This window comes from Aquarana catesbeiana, linkage group LG06, assembly GCF_042186555.1.
Source record: "Aquarana catesbeiana isolate 2022-GZ linkage group LG06, ASM4218655v1, whole genome shotgun sequence".
NCBI classification, from domain to species: Eukaryota; Metazoa; Chordata; class Amphibia; order Anura; family Ranidae; genus Aquarana; species Aquarana catesbeiana.
The window spans coordinates 71176557-71196671 of NC_133329.1; the positions used below are offsets into that span (position 1 = coordinate 71176557).

Consider the following 20115-nt stretch of genomic DNA (forward strand, 5'->3'; position numbering starts at 1 on the left):
GCGCCGGAGGACATATGCAGCATCGGAGCGTAAGTATGAAACTGAAAAAAAAAAGAAACCCTTACAGGCCTGTAGAAGGAGCTGGTGCTCTGAGCGTGTAGCTCAGGGGTCTTCAAACTATGGCCCTCCAGTTGTTCAGGAACTACAATTCCCATCATGCCTACACATGTCTGTGATTGTCAGAGTTTTACAATGCCTCATGGGATGTGTAGTTCCGCAACAGCTGTAGTTTGAGGATCCCTGGTGTAGCCTATCCTCTGCCCAACCTTTTCCCATTTAGCACGGCCGTATCTCGTTCCGGTTACGTCATTCCCGGGAGTTTGGGCCGTGTTCCACGCTGGTTGTTGGTTCCTGTTTCCTGCTGCCTGGTGGCCACGGGGCACACAGAACAAACATCCATCCACACAGCCTGAAGAGTGACAGAGAACCCCCAAGGAGGCCAAAAGACTTAAACATCTCCTTCATCCTTGGATTTATGAGCTTGAACTACCTTTTATCCTGTGTTATTCAGCCTTGCGCTAATAAAGCATTTTAATCTCTGCACTGAGGTGGCGCTTCCCCATTTTTCTTCTCCAGTCTTACACAGAGCTGGCTATACTCTGAGGACAGCTGCCGCCTATCATACCCCTGTTCAGACACACATACATATGTGCAATATTTATCTTCCACACCCACGGATGTACTGTGGACTAGTTTATGGACTTTAATGTGTGTTTCTTAACTTTTTAACCAGTTATTATTTTAGATTCAGCTTTTTATTGCACCAGTACTAAAGCTGATCGCTGGCTTCTGTTTACATCACGTGATCAGCTGTCATTGGCCAGGATTGGCCCCTTACTCTGATCACAGAGCACGCCGCCCGCACCCCACAGCACATGCACGGGACAACGTACATGGACGCCCAATTTTGGCCCGCACTGTAACAGTCTTTCGGCTATAGCGCGGGTGGGAAGAGGTTAATATGACATTCCAGACTGTTTTACAACATGACCCATTGACTTGAATACCGGGTATTTTGGATGAGGAATTATATACACCTCAAACCCAGATATCCATATCCAGATTGTTATTTCTTTGCCCACAAGTTCATTATGTTAAAATGGCGTTCCCCTCTTCTTCCTATACTACCTTGTTTAACCACTTAAGGATCGAGCCTCTTTCTGAGATGTGTTGTTTACAAGTTAAAAACTTTTTTTTGCTAGAAAATTACTTAGAACCCCCAAACATTATATATTTTTTTTCTAATACCCTAGAAAATAAAATGGCGGTTGCAATACTTTCTGTAACACCGTATTTGCGCAGCGGTCTTACAAGCGCACTTTTTTTGGAAAAAATACACTTTTTTTAATTAAAAAATAAGACAACAGTAAAGTTAGCCCACTTTTTTTTATATTGTGAAAGATAATATTATGACGAGTAAATCGATACCCAACATGTCACGCTTCAAAATTGCGCCATTCGTGGAATGGCGACAAACTTTTGCCCTTAAAAATCTCCATAGACTACGTTTAAAAAAATTCTACAGCTTGCATGTTTTGAGTTACAGAGGAGGTCTAAGGCTAGAATTATTGCTCTCGCTCTACCAATCGCGGCGATACCTCACATGTGTGGTTTGAACAGCGTTTTCATATGCAGGCGCTACTCTTTTATGCGTTCGCTTCTGCATGCGAGCTCGGCGGGACGGGGCACGTTTAAAAAAAAAAATGTTTTCTTATTTATTTTACCTTTTTATTTTCTTATTTTTACACTGTTCTTTAAAAAAAAGAAGAAATTTGTCACTTTTTTCCTATTACAAGGAATGTAAAAAAGTATGACAGGACCTCTTAAATATGAGATCTGGGGTCAAAAGACCTCAGATCTCATATTTACACTAAAATGCGATAATAAAAAAAAAAATTGTCATTTAAAAAAATACAAAAAACAAAATGGCCCTTTAAGAGCTATGGGCGGATGTGACGTTTTGACGTTGCTTCCGCCCTGCAATGGTATGGAGATAGGTAGGGGCCATCTTCCCCTCACTCGTCTCCGTGTCAGGCTAAGAGTATCCGATCGCCTCCGCCACTACCAACGGCTCCGGTAAGCGGCGGAGGGCAACGGAGCGTGGCGGTGGGGGGGCCTCTCCCGCCACCAATAAAAGTGATCTTGCGGCGAATCCGCCGCAGAGACCACTTTTATTTTGAAGCGGACCGCCCGCTAAAAAAGAGGCTACCGGGGTTATGTAGGGTTGCCACCTGTCCGGGATTCACCCGCACAGCTCGGGTTTTGAATCACGTGTCCGAGTTTCAGACCACCTGAAACCGGGACACATTATTCAGACCAGACTCTGGCTTCCCAGCAAGGTTGCTGTCTGTAGTTGTCTAAGCCAAGAGTGTAATGTGTTCTCAGTGTTCCCCCTTAAATCGGGGTTCCCAGAGCATTCCTTAGGTCAGAGACCCCAGAGTTCTCCCTTCCATCAGAGTCTGCAAAGTCCCCCTTACAGTGTAAGGAAACTCTGCAAGTTCAGATGTAAAAGGGGAACTCTGCGGATTCAGGTTTACAAGGGGAACTCTGTGGACTCTGATGTAAAAGGGGACTCTTGTGATTAAATTCATATTATTATAAATGTTATTTAATCACAAACTATATGTACTGCATAGTATATGCAGTAAAAAAAAAAAAAAAAAAAAATTGCTGTGCGCCGCTAAAGTGTTCGGGTTTGACTTGAAGAAAAGGTGGCAATCCTAGGGATATGGTAGCTAGCTGCTGCCATAACAACGATATTCCTCTTCCAAGTACCAACGTATAACGGCGGTGGGCAGTCCGGAAGTGGTTTTAACCACTTCCTGTCCAGCGACGTACCCGTAGTCGCTGGATTTCTGTGGTTTTACCGGGATGATGCCCCTGCAGCTGCAGGCATCACCCCGGTATCTCTTGTAATAGCAATTAGAGCAGCTCACCAGCTGCTTGATTGCTATTACAAGCAGCAGGACACAACTTACATCTAAAGTGGTAACGTGTAAAGGCTTTTAAAACGTCGTCTATGGATAGTAAAATTTACGTTGTTTGTCGGCCTGGCACAGGCGTGCACAGTTTTAAAGTGTGACTTATATGGTATCTATTTACTCAGCATAGCTTCATCTCTTATATTTTTCAAAGAAAATGGGTTGTGTATTGTGTTTTTTTTTGCAATAAAATTGGATACTGCCTACCTGACAGGGCCCCCATCCCCTCCCCCAGCCGTAAGTGACCGAGGATATAGATTTTATCAGTCCCTTTCTTTGCAGCCTCAGTTGCAAAGATGAATGAATTGGAAGCACTCTGAAGCTTCTTGCTCATCCACAAACTGAAACATAGTAAACACAGCTTACTATGCTTCAGTGATGAATGGACACAGGAGTGATTGGTACCGATCACTCACTGTGTTTAATCAGAAAAAGGAAGGGGCCACTAAATCAAATATTCACTGGTCCCTTTTCCCGCTCTCCATCCTGAAACATTCCCCCGTGTGCCCACAGCAGCTGCTGGCAGGAGAGAAGAAGAGGGAAGCCAGCAGTGCTGTGGGGGAAAAGGGGCACACAGGGGGGCCCGGACAGCAGATGGAAGGGGTGCATGTGCTAAAACCACTCCCCTGTAGTGCAACCGGAGGGAGAAGCAGGCATGGCTACAGGGGAAGACAGAAGAGGATTGGTGTCTGAAATAAGACAGTACAACCGGATGTCCTGCTCAGCAGGTGCCTGGGCCCCTCTCTTTAACTGATGGGGCCTGGGCCCAGTACTGGATGGGGTCTCGGGGTACTGCCTTATTAGCGGCCCTGGATGTAGCAGTGGTGATGTTCCTTTGTCTTTTATCCTGGTTTGACATTTATTAAAACCTTTTTTTTGCTCTCAATCGCACATCTGTGCATAGAGGTCACTAAGTAGCAACGAGTATGTTCTGTAAAGATCGAGCCTTATGCCACGTACACACAACCGTTTTTTCCGTCGGAATGAACTCTGACATATTTTTTGACGGAGTTCCGCTGAAACGGACTTACCCACACCAAAGTCTGATCGTTTAGAACATGATGACGTACGACTGGACTAGAAAAAGGAAGTTCAATAGTCAGTAGCCAATAGCTACCCTTGTTTTTTGGTCCATCGGAATATCATACAGACGAACGGTTTTCCCGATAGGAACTGATTCCGTCGGAAAGATTTAAAACATGTTCTGATTCTAGGTCCGTCAGAATTTTGGAAAGCAAAAGTCCAATGAAGCTGACACAAGATCGGAATGTCCGACAGAATGATTCCGTCTGACCTTTTCTGCCGTAAAGTCCGGTCGTGTGTACGCGGTATTACTCATACCTCCCAACATTTTAAGATGGGAATGAGGGACACCTACTAGCAAACGTATGTAGGCAGAGGACACGCCCCCTGCCACACCCCCTTAAAGGAGAATTAACCAAAAAAAAGGTTAATTAAATCAAGGTTTAGGAGCTGGTAAATAAGAAAATGTCCAATAAAGAGGTAATGTATAAAAAAAAAAAATCCACAAGGGCTTTTTTTTAACACTACTATTCCTTTATATTGGCTTTTAAAATTTACAAATGCAGCAATTTAGAATTTGGATGAAAGGTTTAGCACTGGAAAAAACACTTTTTTGAGAGGTAAAAAGTGCATTTTATATACAACTATATAGATCAGACCAAAATGAGGGATCAATGAGGAGGGGAGAGGGACATTGCTCCAAATCAGGGACAGTTGGAAGCTATGTCTTATCTACTGATTTATAGGTCTGTCTGTTCTGTTATTTTCACAGGTATATTTGCTTTTATTCCGGATGCTGTCAAACTCTGAATAAAAAAAATATTTGAGATAAGAATAAAGAAAAGCAGGTATTAGGAGGCAGTGGTATCATGTGCTGAAAGCCTACAAAACTCCTTTCACCTTCATCTGAAAAGGAGGGAGGGAGGTAAACACTACCGGTGGTGTGAACTGATGTAATGGAGGAAATGTCATGTAATTGTGTTCTGTTTAAACAAGACAATCCTTCTGTTTTAACAAGCCCAGAGACAGATTGTACTTTAGCATTCATGCTGGAAAGACGCGCCCGCCTGCCAAACCAAAACCTTTTTAAGCTTTTAGCCGTTATGAGCCCCATGGGGGGGAGGGGGGATTGAGGTGGCAGAATGTAAGATCTATATATAGATAATGGAGCATTTACAGGAAGTCAGCTGTTCTCAGGAATCCATCTCACAAGTTCAACCCTCTCTGGTTCTGAGAAGCTCCTGAAATATTTACACGGCTATTCACACTTTCAATAAATTTTTCTTCATAAAAGTCGACTTGTGTATTAAAATTGTCTATTATCTTTTGCATATACATGCAGAGGTACACAAATATACATTGTATGGCATCAGTTTCATTGTTGTCAAACCGTACGAGTACTCATAGGTCAGATCACTACTTACTAAAGACTCGTACACACGCTCAACGCTGTATCCTGGCCCAGGCCGACAAGGCCCAGGCCAAGGGCAGCACTTTGCAGAGGGGCAGCACGGAAAGAGTCCCTGCCGGCTTGCACTGTTTATTTTTTACTATCCCTGTCCCATTGCAGAGATTTCCCTTCACTTCCTGCCCCATAGCCAAACAGGAAGTGAGAGGAAATCTATGCAAATTAAGGGAATCCATTGCCCCCCAGGCCCTCAGAACTAGTGTCCCCACTCAGATATGTCAGGGCTGGTCTTAAACAGCAAGGGGTGTGGCCTTGATAGGAAGGGGTGGGTCATATTTAAATTAGGGGGCGCACGAGTTTAGTCAGACCTAGGGCAGCACTAAACCTAAATACACTACTGCACACGCTTAGATTTTCGGACGACCGAACGTCCGTTTTTTGTGGCATGCTAGTCTCATGTGGAAAGTGAAGAGGTTACTCACAATACGAAAATTCTGGTACGACAGAATAAGACTTCAGAAGTGATGTAATGTGTTGAATAGTTTTTTATGTATTCTTTCGTTTCTGAGCATGCGTAGTCTCTTGCGATTTTTTTCGTACGAAAACCGTACTAATGAAACGAAACGGACTTTGGGTTCACATCTGACAAAATTCATCACGGCGGTCACATGGTACCAGCAGCGAGCTGGTACTCGGATCGGTCATCGGCCGTGTCCCGTGGATGTGGCCAGTGACAGATTGCACCGCTGCATGGCCCCACGATCAGCGCATCCTAACAGGACATCATATGACGCCCAGTCAGGATAACTGAACCACTGCTCAACCGTCAATTTTCTACTGGCAGGGCGGAAGGTGTTAGCCCATTGATGGCACCTGTACGCAGATATGCGGCCTCACTGAAGTGGGTCTTTATCCGTGAGGACACATATATCTGTACCTCTCTTTGTGCTGGGAGCACTCAGCACAACACGCTCCCAGGACAGAGACCAGGCTCTTACCGAGAGCCCTAGGACTTGCACTAACGATCGGGACCCAGGACTCCCGGTTCCCGGTCACCTGATCGCTGTGATAGCCTCTGATTGGCTATCACAGTGGTCAGTTACTGTGCAGCCCACCCCTGTGTTTTCCTTCTCTTCTGAATGGAGAGAGAGATACAATGGGGGGATTTGCTAAAACTGGTGCACAGCTCTGCATAATAAGCCAATAAGCTTTTAAGGTTTATTGTCAAAGCTTAATTGAACACGCTGAAGTTAGAAGCTGATTGGCTTGCTATGCAGAGATGCTCAAAGCATATACAGCAACCTAAAATAATGAGTATAATGAACTTGGAAAACATTACATACATATAACCATAATGTAAAACATGAATGCCATAACAAGGAAGCAAATATACATAGTACATAAGTGTGATGGAATAAACCTTGTGGTGTAAATATAATTGTCCATAAAACCAATGATGGAAATGGGGACTGCATCCTTAAAAGCTCGACGCGTTTCATAATTTGATAATCTAACTCATCAGGAGCAGATGCTAGAGTAAATGTAGATAATAAAAGATGGTCTAAATAAAAACCCATGTTATGGTCTAATCCACAAACTTACATCCCATTGAATGTTAAACCCGAGTGAAACTGGTGTGCAAGAGTCGCCATATCAGTCTCCCCGGGAGCTGAGGTGTTGAAATCCGCCGGAACACCAGACACACACAAAGGCGCCCCCTCTAGGTCAGTGTCTGTATATTTTTGGTAGGATTTTGTTTTTAAAAAATAAATTTTTTTAATATTAGGATCGGTTAAAGTGGTTGTTAAGCCTCTAGGTCAGTGATATGCAATTAGTGGACCTCCAGCTGTTGCAAAACTACAAGTCCCATCATGCCTCTGCCTCTGGGTGTCATGCTTGTTGCTGTCAGAGTCTTGCTATGCCTCATGGGACTTGTAGTTGTGCAATAGCTGGAGGTCCGCTAATTGCATATCCCTGCTCTGGGTCATCTTTATAACCTCCCCTCTGTCAGATAAAAAGCTGCATCCTAGTGCCTGTGCTTTATAATAGAAAAAAGATTTCTACTTGTTTTATCAGTATCTTTCAGCGATAAGATGACTCCAGGCTGTCAGCTCTCCCTGTGTGATATCTCCAGTGGGCGGGGCCGAGATTCCCCTGCTGATGTCAGCCAGGGAGGAGGGGAGGAGGGAGCAGAGAGCCTGGAGTCATGTGACCACTGGAAGACACTGTGAATACAGGTAGAAATCGTTTTATTTAACTGCTTTTAATCACTTTAACCACTTGCTGACCAGCCGCCGTCATTATACTGCAGCAGGTCGGCACATTCCCGCGAGCTGTCGTAGCTGTACGTCAGCTCCTTTAAGCGGGATAGCAGGCGCCTGCTTCACAGCAGGGGTGCCGATGCTCGTAGCCAGCGGTTGCGATGACCGCCAGCCACGACCGATCGCTGGCACTAGAGGCAGGACAGGGACTTGTATGTGTAAACACACAAATCCCTGTTCTGTGAGGAGAGACAGATCGTGAGTTCCTAATAGCTAGGAACACCCTTGGCCATAGGTGTGCACAGTCTATTGCATTAGGATGTGTACCTTAAAGCTCAAATACACATGTGTGTGCATGTGTATTTATAGTGACGGTGTCAGTAGAGCAGTAGACGGTGTCATTAGGACAGGGATTGGTGTCAGTAGGGCAGTGGATGGTGTCGGTAGTTTTCATTTTTGTTATTTTTAACAATTTTATTTTTCGTATTTTTAACATTTTTAGGAGCCCCATCAGGGGGATTTGGTGAAGAATCAGGGGTTTAAACAGGGGAAATCTGTGCTAAACAGGATGATTAGGGTGTGCCCAGGCACACCCTATGCGCACGCTTATGCCCCTGTTATGTGCAGACACAGCCAGGCCAGCCGATCTCAGCATGACCATGCTGAAAGGATTTTCATTAACAATTGCTACTCTTTTCCCTACATACTGGTAGCTGTTACAATCCACTCTCCCCCAACCTCAGTATTTTTACTGAGAGACATATACAGGATGAAAATGCTGATCCATTTTTTAAGCTTGTAGCTACCTAGCTGTCTCTGGTGTTGGCACTTTCTGAGTCACTTGAATCAGGATGACGGCAAGGCATCTAATATTTTATAAAGGGAGTTCAGCGCTGGAAAGCCAAATGTTTTCCAGGCTTCTTTAACCCCTTCCTGCTGAGTGTATGCATATATGCAGCTTCTTTGAAGTGGGTCTTCTTCTGTAGAGCCACATATGTGTGAATTGGTGTTTGTGCCAAATATGAATTTTTTTGTATACCATTTAAGGCCAGTTTTCCTGTGATAAAAACAAAAACAGAAGGAAATAGCCATTACCAATGAAAGCTTCCATTGCGGTATAATTCATCTGGACACACTAAGTTGTTATATGTACAGTTTTACTTACTCATTTCAAAGTTGCAAAACTGGGTTCAGTCATTAAAGCGGAGCTCCACCCAAAAATGGAACTTCCCCTTTTTGGAATCCTCCCCCCCTCCGGTGTCACATTTGGCACCTTTCAGGAGGGAGGAGAGAGCGGATACCTGTCTAATACAGGTATTTGCTCCCACTTCCGGACATAGATCACCGCGGTGACTGCTGAGACCTACGCCACGTCTGGCACCTACTCCCCCCCCCCTGCTGTCTTTTGGGAGACACACAGGTCCCCGAAGACAGCAGGGACCAATGAGGGCGCACAGCGTGACTCGGGCATGCGCAGTAGGGAACCAGCAAGTGAAGCCGCAAGGAATCACTTGCTGATTCCCTTACCGAAGATGGCGGCGGCACCACCCGAGGGCTGAGGGAGAAATTGGCTTCGGGACCCGACATCACGGGCGCCCTGGACAGGTAAGTGTCCATATATTAAAAGTCAGCAGCTGCAGTATTTGTAGCTGCTGACTTTTAATATTTTTTTTTTTTTTTGGCGGAGCTCCGCTTTAAGATTTAGAAGAAAATAATTATAAATAGAACAGTTTATAAGCATATCACAGGAAAAAATATCTAAATTCACTTCTACATGGTATAACTGGATACAATTCAAATCCTCTTCAGCCTACGAAGCAACTATTGTATAATCACAGAAAAGAATACTCAACAATAGAATACACGAGACATTAGAGGAAGAGAGATAAAAAAAAAGAAAAAAAAAAAGGGAAAACTCAGATACAAACTGAACCTCTTAACCCATTCCACTACTTACCCCCCCTTTTTTCATTTTGTTATTTCATTTTTATTTTTTATTTTTGTATTATTATTTAAATATAGTCATAAACTGACATTTTCTAAAATGACTTTACTAATGTAAGAAAAAATTGAAATCCCTCATCTACAAGTTAGAATACAGAATCAATATATATCTGAATAATACAGTATGTATATCTCTGTAAAGTATTAATTGACTCTTAATTATTACTAGAACCCATTTTGCAGAAACAGAATGTTTTTCTTTCTCACTGTACCTTAATGCATTCAAATGTAACAATGGAATGTTGTACGATTTTCGTATGTTCACTCAATAAAAATTTATAAAACAAAAAAAAAAAAGATTGGCTTTACCTTCCATCATGGAGGATTTAATATCAGTGTAAATGTAATGAGTATAAAGTGTAAAAATAAACCATATTCTACTTTCCTTTTGTTTTCAGATCTGAAGGCACAGTATAAACTCCATGTTGCATTCGCCAGTGTAGCGCTGATCTTAATTACTGGAGCTTTAATCATTGTTCTGTTAATCAATAAGCAAAGAAGAAAGCGTAAGTGACTTGAAACATTTTATTACATGATAAAGTAAAGGCTTGTGTCCTGTCTGTTACACGAATAAGTATCTTATCTTATCACCTGGCAAGTGTAGCACCATCCTATAAGAATGTATCAGCATGTCTGTAAAAAAACATTAAGACACGCTATAACCTGCATGTGAATCGCACAGGAACCACATAGCATTCCTGAGCAATTCACATGTGATTCTGTGTGGTTTGATTTGAGTCCAATTATTTTGAATGGGCTCAAATCGCACCAAAAAATTGCAAGCATCTTTTTTGGAATTGTACTGCAACCGCATCGCATGGTCTTTTTGTACCATGTGATCTGGTGTGGGCAAACCGCACTGCGTTTACAATCCTTTTCGTATGTCGTTAACTTTGTATCAACACTCGAAGCAAATCGCAATTACACTGTGATTGCAATGCGGTGCGGGAAACTCGCAGGGGTCGCTGTTTCCCGCACTGCATACGTGTGAACCTAGGCCTAATATCTTCTACAACTCCTTCTAGGATCATTATAGGGCCCAATTACACTTGTGCGTTGCAGCAATGCATGCTAAAATGCATACAATAAAGTATTTTGCCACAATGCATGCCAACGTACATTCTCTATGTGCATTGTGCTGTCATTCATAGTGTATGGTCCAAAACGCACTGTACAGTAGAATGCATCTCAGGTTGTACAGCAGCCCAATAAATACCGTACATTGTGGAGTGTTGACCTTGGAACCGGGTAGGCCAGGTATTGTGGATGGCTGTGGAGGAGGAAGGAGCCCAGAGGGATTACTGGTATAGTGGGTATAAGGGGTTTGGGGAGGAGACTTCATGTCTTTGGCCTCAAGGGGTTTGGGGAGGAGGCCGTATGCACAGGTAAGATGACAGTTCTAAAATGTGGAGATGGGGCAAGGCTTATTGATATATAGAACAAACTAAATGTGAAACGCTACAGTGTAAGATTTTATGAGCGTTTTATTCGTTTTATTGGGGTATAATTAGTTTCCCCAGTGTCTACATACTATTGGCCTTCACTTATACTAAACTGACCTACTCCACTCCATCATTCAACAATCCAATACAAAAGTCTATGCAGTCTATGGAGGCATCGCCATTGGTTCTTTGAAGGGTTGGATGGGGCCTAACCCCAGTGCTATATGAACATGTCCAACATGATGGGGTGGGAAAGCGCCCAAACAACTTTTTGGAAGGATTCAGCCATATTTACAGATTATAAACTAGTATATAGTATCTTACAAAAGTGAGTACACCCGTCACATTTTTGTAAATATTTTATTATATCTTTTCTTGTGACAACACTGAAGAAATAACACTTTTCTACAATGTAAAGTAGTGAGTGTACAGCTTGTATAACAGTGTAAATTTGCTGTCCCTTCAAAATAACTCAACACACAGCCATTAATGTCTAAACCGCTGGCAACAAAAGTGAGTACACCCCTAAGTGAAAATGTATAAATTGGGCCCAAAGTGTCAATATTTTGTGTGGCCACCATTATTTTCCAGCACTGCCTTAACCCTCATGGGCATGGAGTTCACCAGAGCTTCACAGGTTGCCACTGGAGTCCTCTTCCACTTCTCCATGACGACATCACAGAGTTGGTGGATGTTAGAGACCTTGCGCTCCTCCACCTTCTGTTTGAGGATGCCCCACAGATGCTCAATAAGGTTTAGGTCTGGAGACATGCTTGGCCAGTCCATTACCTTTACCCTCAGCTTCTTTAGCAAGGCAGTGGTCATCTTGGAGGCGTGTTTGGGGTCGGTATGATGTTGGAATACTGCCCTGCGGCCCAGTCTGCAAAGGCAGGGGATCATGCTCTGCTTCAGTATGTCACAGTACATGTTGGCATTCATGGTTCCCTCAATGATCTGTAGCTCCCCAGTGCCGGCAGCACTCATGCAGCCCCAGACCATGACACTCCCACCACCATGCATGACTGTAGGCAAGACACACTTGTCTTTGAACCCACACATGCTTGACACCATCTGAACCAAATAAGTTTATATTGGTCTCATCAGACCACAGGACATGGTTCCAGTAATCCATGTCCTTAGTCTGCTTGTCTTCAGCATACTGTTTGTGGGCTTTCCTGTGCATCATCTTTAGAAGAGGCTTCCTTCTGCCATGCAGACCAATTTGATGCAGTGTGCGGCGTATGGTCTGAGCACTGACAGGCTGACCCCCCCTCACCCTTTCAACCTCTGCAGCAATGCTGGCAGCCCTTATACGTCTATTTCCCAAAGACAACCTCTGGATTTGACGCTGAGCACGTGAACTCAACTTCTGGCCAGGCTCTACTTCTTCAGTAAAAGAATGTCCATTCAACCCTTTGAAAAGACCACCAATTACTGGTCCCATCAGTGGATTGCCGTTCCATATGAATAAACAGTGATAGAGGCCAGGCTTGGAGAGTTGGGGAATATGAGTGTGGCTCCCACAGCATACATCCTAGGCTGGCCATACAGTATATAATTTTCTTGTACAATTTTCCTTTAGATTTACCAAAACTATAAAAAATGAGGTTAAACCTAAACATTTTGAATTTGTATGCAGTTAGGCAGGCCCTTGCCCTGTAAATCTAAAGGAAACTGTATAGGAAAATTGTATAGAGAAGGAATGGGGATCGGTAAGTATACGAGTTGGGTGGGACGTGGGGTGGGGCCAATTTAAAGGATATTTGTACTAAATGTACAATCATCCTCTAATGATGCCAATTTTCTGAGTCTGTGCTACTTCTTTGCCTTTGTAAAGATAATATTTAAATGTTTCTTTTTGGTATTACAGGCTTTCCAAAGGTGAGGAATATCACTCGCTCCTCGGGTGGAACTTTCAGCTTAGATGTGCATCATTTTTACCCAGAAAAAATTACTGTATCATGGGAGGTGATCCAGCCACTGTCAAGCACACAGCCTCGTCCCATAGAATCTACCATTATAATAACTCAAAACCAAGATAGAACTTTCAATGCCACCAGCACTTGTGAAAGCCTCAGAGGGCTGATCAATGAAAACGAGGTATATGTTGTGCGAGCCGTGGTGGAACACAGAAAACTGAAACACGTAATACAAAGAGAATGGAGAAGCGATGATAAAGATACCAAAGGTATGATCAATAATTTATTAAGGACAACATTGTCATAAATCTGACATGGTTGAAGCCCAAAATTCAAAATAGCACCCATCATTTCACTAAAATGACTGGTTTTCAGTTAGACACATACTTGAGGTGATTGTAGCCGTATTAGTGCAATTGTGACAGAGAAAATTAAGTACTGTCCGTGATACTTTTTTTATTTGCACTAACATATTTTTCATGGACGTGTGTCCCCTTCTTCAAGGTCCAAGCAGTACTGATTCACAAAAGTTTTAGCAGAAGGTAAAATGTTAAAACAAAACAAAACAAAACAAATTAGACACATAAACACAACTCCAGTTCAGGGTTTTCTTACTTAATTCAAAATATGTGATTACCTTTCTTAAAATTTTGTAGCTCCTGATAAAAAGCTTGAACTGTGGAAAAATGAGAGATGAGGAAGATTAGTTCATTTTTTAGATATTCGGATGTTTACTATAAAGAGGAATTCCAGGCAACACTGTAACGTGTGTGTGTGGGGGGGGGAGTAAACCTCAGTCCTATGTTATCTCCAAGCCAGGACCTGGAGCTTGATTGTACAGTCTCAATGTTTTCCTATATAAATAACAAACATATACTTACCTGCTCTATTACAATGGATTTGTACAGAGCAGCCTGGATCCTCCTCTTCTTGGGTCCCTCTTCTGTGCTCCTGGCCCCTCCCTCCTGTTGAGTGTCCCCACAGCAAACAGCATGCTATGGGGGGCACCCGAGCCGAGTCACAGCTCCCTGTGTCCATTCAGATATGGAGCCCCGACCTGCCTCGCCCCCTCTCTCCCCTGATTGTCTAGCTGACTTTGATTAAGATAAAAAGCCTTCTGTTTGCAGCAGCTCCTCTCAGCCCCCCTAACACTTACCTGAGGTCCCTGTCTGTTCAGCGATGTCCATGAGTGTCTCAGCCATCCGAGATTCTCCCTCCTGATTGGCTGAGATACAGCAGCAGCGCCATTGGCTGCCGCTGCTGTATCTCAGCCAATCAGGAGGGAGAATCTCGGAGGGCTGACACACTCATGGACATTGCTGGACAGAGAGGGACCTCAGGTAAGTGTTAGGGGGGCTGAGAGGGGCTGCTGCAAACAGAAGGCTTTTTATCTTAATGATAAATCATTAAGATAAAAAACCTTTCTGCCTTTACAACCCCTTTAACAAACCAGGGAGAGAGTGAAAGGAAGCTGCTGGTGGAACCATTATTAAAATGAACCTATTGATTTGTCCTGCATGAATACATTTCCCATGCACATTTGCTCTGATAGTTTCCTATGTTTATATATCTCAAACACTTGCATATGTATCTGTTACTTATCCTTCTGCAATTTTTTTTCATTTTGTATTATTGGAACTTGATAGAAAGCTTCTGATTAAAAAAAAGTTATTGCATAGGAAAAAATCATTTTATGATATTATCTCTTTTAGATTTGCTTGCACGGCCAGAAGTCGGGATGATACGAATACCAAAATTGTTTGTCAATAAACATTCTCAACTGCAATGCACAATATCACACTTTTACCCTGATGACCTGGCAGTGAATTGGTTAATGAAAGACATGGGAAAGAAGGAATTTCCTATAACTAACAGTGAGCGATACAAAATGCCTGACAGCAGATCTCAGCTCCAACCAGATAAAACATTCACACATACAGCACTTCTGGAATTCACCCCATTACTAGAAGATGTGGGGTCAGAGGTCATCTGCAGAGTGAGACATCCCAGCCTGAAGGAACCAATAGAGAAGACAACTGGACCCTTACAGGTGTTGGGTGAGTACAAAAGCTCTTCCTTGGTATCTTTAAAGGGTAACTTCATTTTATAACAAAATTAGAATTGTGACCCAGCTTCCATCCTCCTTTACCAAATTTGGAAATACAAGGACAGACCTTAGATGCCAATTAATCAATTTTCTCATTGCCTGAAAATTGCAGTGTTCCAGGCCAGACACTCTGCCATAGAACAGGGGTCTCTAAACTTTCTAAACAAAGGGCCGCATTACTGTCGTTCAGATCTTAGGTGGGCTGGACTGTGGCCTGTGGGAGTAGAAAATGTTCCAGCATTACTGGAAGGAATATTGCCATATCTTTAGTATTAGGGGAGGAGTAGTGTCCCATCATTGGCATTAGTGGGAGGAATAGTGCCCCATCATTGGTGTCAGTGGAAGGAATAGTGCCCCATTGTTAGTGTCAGTGGGAGGAATAGTGCCCCATTGTTTGTGTCATTGAAAGGCATAGTGCACCATTGTTGGTGTTTTTAGAAGGAATAGTGCCCCAAGGACAGGCAAAAGGCAGGCAAATGGCCAAATCTGGAGTTTGGAGACCACTGCTGTAGAATAATCCCACATGGCCTAAGAATAATGCCCAGCTCTGTGCAAAATGGCCATTATTCTCCATAGTTAGGATAAGTACAGGCCTATTGATTTATGGGGGTGCAGTAATGCCAAGAATCAAAAACCCTACTCCTGGGCATGTCAAGTAGAGAGAAGTCATATTTGCTAGCTTCCGATGTCTGTAAATGGGGGGATCTTCAAGTGATCCCTTGGCCCCTACTGTCCCTTTTGCCCCTAAGTATGTATTTTACACTTTTCTTTTTTATACTGTACTTACCTTTTTTTGATGTCTTCAGACTAATCACCTATTGTACAAGGTCCTTTTCCTCTTTGGGCCTTCACTGGGTGCTTGGTGGTCCTCAATAATCAATCATATCACTGTGAGTCCAGGGTACCATGGTCTCGCCCTCAGGGGCAGGTCCATGACATCCTGCATTCACAGTGTGTCCTCGGTCTTATAAATACTAGTAAATAAAATTAATAACTTCTAGGATTTGGATTTGTAAATATTTAAAGGTAGTCTGTCGAAATTCAAAACATTTGGTAAGAAGCAACCTACATTACTTTGCATGTTACTTATCAAAACAAATGATCAGTGACTCTCTTGGACAACTACGGCTGTCAAAGAATCTTTAGCATCTATTTCACCTCTGCATGTGTCAGATGCCTGGTCCCCTGATGCATGCTGTAGTTCTACCTGTGACCCCAATGTCTGCTGTGTCCAGCAGTGATGTAGAGGCTTCCAGATGGAACCACACACTGAACCAGCACAGGGAAAGCTACTTGCATGAGGGTTAAAGGTACGTTTGAAAATCTAAATAAAATCTTTTGAAAAAAAAAAAAAAGTGTTCTGAGCTGAAGAAGCTGCTTGGGTGAGTGGCAAAAAGTCTTCAGCCTTACAGAGGAATAGTCCGGTTGAATGTGACCAACTACTGCTAACCTTTCCCAGGGGAATAACAATATATTTCATATTTTTCTTTTGCAGCTACGCCTGAATTCCAGCAGCCAATACAACTCTCAGTCACAGACTCCGGGGATGTGGTGGGTTGTTTAACCCTTATAAACTTTTACCCCCAAGATATAACAGTTAATTGGACCTGCAATCCCATCCAATACAAAGAGAACATGCCAGAGAACAAGGTCATTGGCAATCAAAATGGCACATTTAGACTTGACAGTCAATATAAAATTCCAGGAAAACTCCTAGAGAACACAAAATTTATCATGAAAGTCACATGGAAACATGAAAGCATGGAAAGGCCAGAATACAGAGAGATCTCCATACAAGATCCAGGTGAGGTAAAACATAAAATTACCAGGCACACCATAGGACAGTCAAGTCAAGGTGACAAGTCCTCTTGTTGCTCCACCATTTACCAGTGAAATGGTGCTTTGTTCCTTCATTTGAGCTGTCATAGATACCCAATGCTTCCAGCCATGGGGAGGCATGAGACCTTCACCCCTTCCTTCACATGATGGGGGTGAGAGTCGTTAAAGCGGTTGTTACTCCAACATTTCAGATTCCTGATATGTGGCTGCTATACCATGCACTTGTATGAAAAAGTATACACAGTCCATACATAGTTACATAGTCGGTAAGGCTGAAAAAAGACAATAGTTCATCCAGTTCAACCTGTGTAGGTGAATGTGTATCAGTGTCTATAATGATTTCCCATATCCCTGTATGTTGTGTCCTTTAAGATGTACATCCAAGAGTCTTTTAACCACTTACGGACTGCCTGCCGCAGTTTTACGTCGGCTGTTTGAAGGAGGATATCTTTGTTATGGCAGCAGCTAGCTGCCATAACCCCGGTATCCTCTTCTTCAGCGGGCGGTCCGCTACAAGATAAGAGTGGTCTCTGCGGCGGATTCACCACAAGATCACTTTTATCGGCGGTGGGAGAGGGCCTCTGTCGTTTACCGGAGCCGTCGGCGGAGGCGATCGCGTCCTGTCTCCTGTTAGGTATGGAGACGAGTGAGGGGAAGATGGTCCACCCATCTCCATAACAATGCAGGGCAGAAGCGATGTCAAAATGTCACTGCCGCTCACAGCTCTTTAAGGGCTATTATGTTTTAAATGATTTTTTTAAATATAAGATCTGAGGTCTTTTTGAGCCCAGATCTCATATTTAAGAGGTCCTGTCATGCTTTTTTTTCTATTACAAGGGATGTTTACATTTACATCCTTTTTTTTTGTAAAAAAACTGTGTAAAAATAAAAAATAATAGGTAAAATAAATAAGAAAAAAAAAAATTTAAACGCACCCCGTCCCAACGAGCTCATGTGCAGAAGCGAACGCATACGTGAGTAGCGCCCGCATATGAAAACGCTGTTCAAACCACACATGTGAGGTATCGCCGCGATCGGTAGAGCGAGAGCAATAATTCTAGCCCTAGATATCCTCTGTAACTCAAAGCATGCAACCTATAGAATTTTTTAAACATCGCCTATGGAGATTTTTAAGGGTAAAACTTTGTCGCCATTCCACGAGCGGGTGCAATTTTGAAGTGTGACATGTTGGGTATAAATTTACTCGGCGTAACATCATCTTTCACAATATAAAATAAAAATTGGGCTAACTTTACTGTTGTCTTATTTTTTAATTAAAAAAAGTGTATTTTTTCCAAAAAAAAGTGCGCTTGTAAGACCGCTGCGCAAATACGGTGTGACAGAAAATATTGCAACGACCACCATTTTATTCTCTAGGGTCTAGCAAAAAAAAACAGTTTTTAACTTGTAAACAACAAATCTCAGAAAGAGGCTCGGTCCTTAAGTGGTTAAAAATATCCATACTCCCCGCAGCCACCACCAATTGTGGGAAAAAGTTCCACATCCTTATTGCTCTAACAGTGAAGAACCCCCTATGATGTTTAAGGTTAAACCGCTTCTTCTCCAGTCTCATTGTGTGGCCCCGTGTCCTTTTACAATCCCTATGACTGAATAGTTTATTTCCTATGCTGGGATCCCCATTGAGATATTTGTAGATCGCTATCATCTCCCCTCTCAAGTGTCTTTGCTCCAGAGAGAACAAATTTAATGTTTGCAGCCGTTCCTCATAATTGAGGTCCTCCAGTCCCTTTATTAGTTTAGTTGTCCTTCTTTGGACTCTCTCCAGCTCCAGCACATCCTTCCTGAGGACTGGTGACCAGAACTGAACATAAAACTCCAGATGAGGTCGGACCAGAGTTTTATAAAGTGGCAGAATTATAGTTTTGTCCCTGGACTATATCCCCTTTTTTATGCTAATATTCTGCCTGCTTTGGCATTGCATGCTATTACTCAATCTGTCATCTATTAGCTCCCCCAGATCCTTCTCCATCTTTGAATCTCCCAGCTGTTCTCCACCTTGTGAATATTTTTCATTTATTGTTTTTTGACCCCAAGTGCATTACTTTACATTTCTCCACATTAAACCTCATTTGTCATACACAAGGGTGTAATTGTGGGTCAGAACTTTACATTGTACACAAACCTACAACTGTGTTCCTGAAATGTATGATTTTGTGTTAATACGTTTTAGATTTTCCATGGCGTCCGAGAATTGAAGATATGAGCCCTCTCATTCTGCAAGTCGGTCAGGAGACCAAAGTGACCTGTAAAATCTCCAGTTATTTCCCGGGAAACCTGAGAGTGACTTGGCTGGAAAAGAGAGGGAAAACTTTACCTAACCCTATATATAAATCTTCCAAGTACCGTATACCTGATATAGAACATGAGAAGATGGCTGATAACTCCTATCAGTGCTCCCCTTCCTTATCCTTCACACCGATATCAGACAAGGAGGATCTGGAATTTATCTGCAGAGTGGAACATCCCAGCCTGGAATATCCAATAGAACGAAGCACAGGAGCATCTATGATAAATGGTGAGTTTTATAACAGAAATCAATGTATCCTTCAAAATATCCATTGTATCAGCAATAATAAAGCTGAACTCTGTGCAGATACAAAAGACACAAAGGAACACAGCTCTCTGTTCACTACTACATCAGTACATTTTTTATTAAATTATTTATTTTTTATTATTATTTCTTTCAGTACTTACTGCCTTGCACCCCCCACTCCTTTTAGATTACCACCATCCCTGCAACCTTAGCATTCATTGCACCTACACCCCCCCCCCCCCTTCTCACCATCCACAATGCTGGAGCCCTCACTTCTCAAACCAACAACAGAGCTTGCAACCGCCTCTTCCCACCATGTTGCACCTGCCATCTCTCAGCACTCACAGCACCTGCAGCTATATATTTTTCACCACCTACTATGGGTGCCGCCCACCATACCTTCAATCTCCCTTCTCTCACCAACCAACTTCGCTTGTAAGCCCCACTTTTCTTACTAGTCACCACCTCTACACCACCTTCTCTCAGCACCACCACATCTGCCGCTTCCATTCTATCAGCATCCACTGTGCCTTCAACCCTCTCTCACCATCCTCCAAGCCTGCACCCCTCTTCTCTC

General features: G+C 43.0%; 1 protein-coding gene across 2 annotated transcripts in view; it reads left to right on the forward strand.

The window, feature by feature from the left end:
* LOC141148596 (uncharacterized) overlaps positions 1-20115 on the forward strand; it is a 113724-nt gene that overhangs the window by 26981 nt on the left and 66628 nt on the right. For both annotated transcript variants that reach the window (XM_073636192.1, XM_073636193.1), the window contains exons 5-9: positions 10076-10183; positions 12990-13307; positions 14751-15095; positions 16641-16949; positions 19176-19520. In XM_073636192.1, coding sequence (XP_073492293.1) covers positions 10076-10183; positions 12990-13307; positions 14751-15095; positions 16641-16949; positions 19176-19520 — 1425 coding nt within the window. The remainder of the gene's footprint in view (positions 1-10075; positions 10184-12989; positions 13308-14750; positions 15096-16640; positions 16950-19175; positions 19521-20115) is intronic.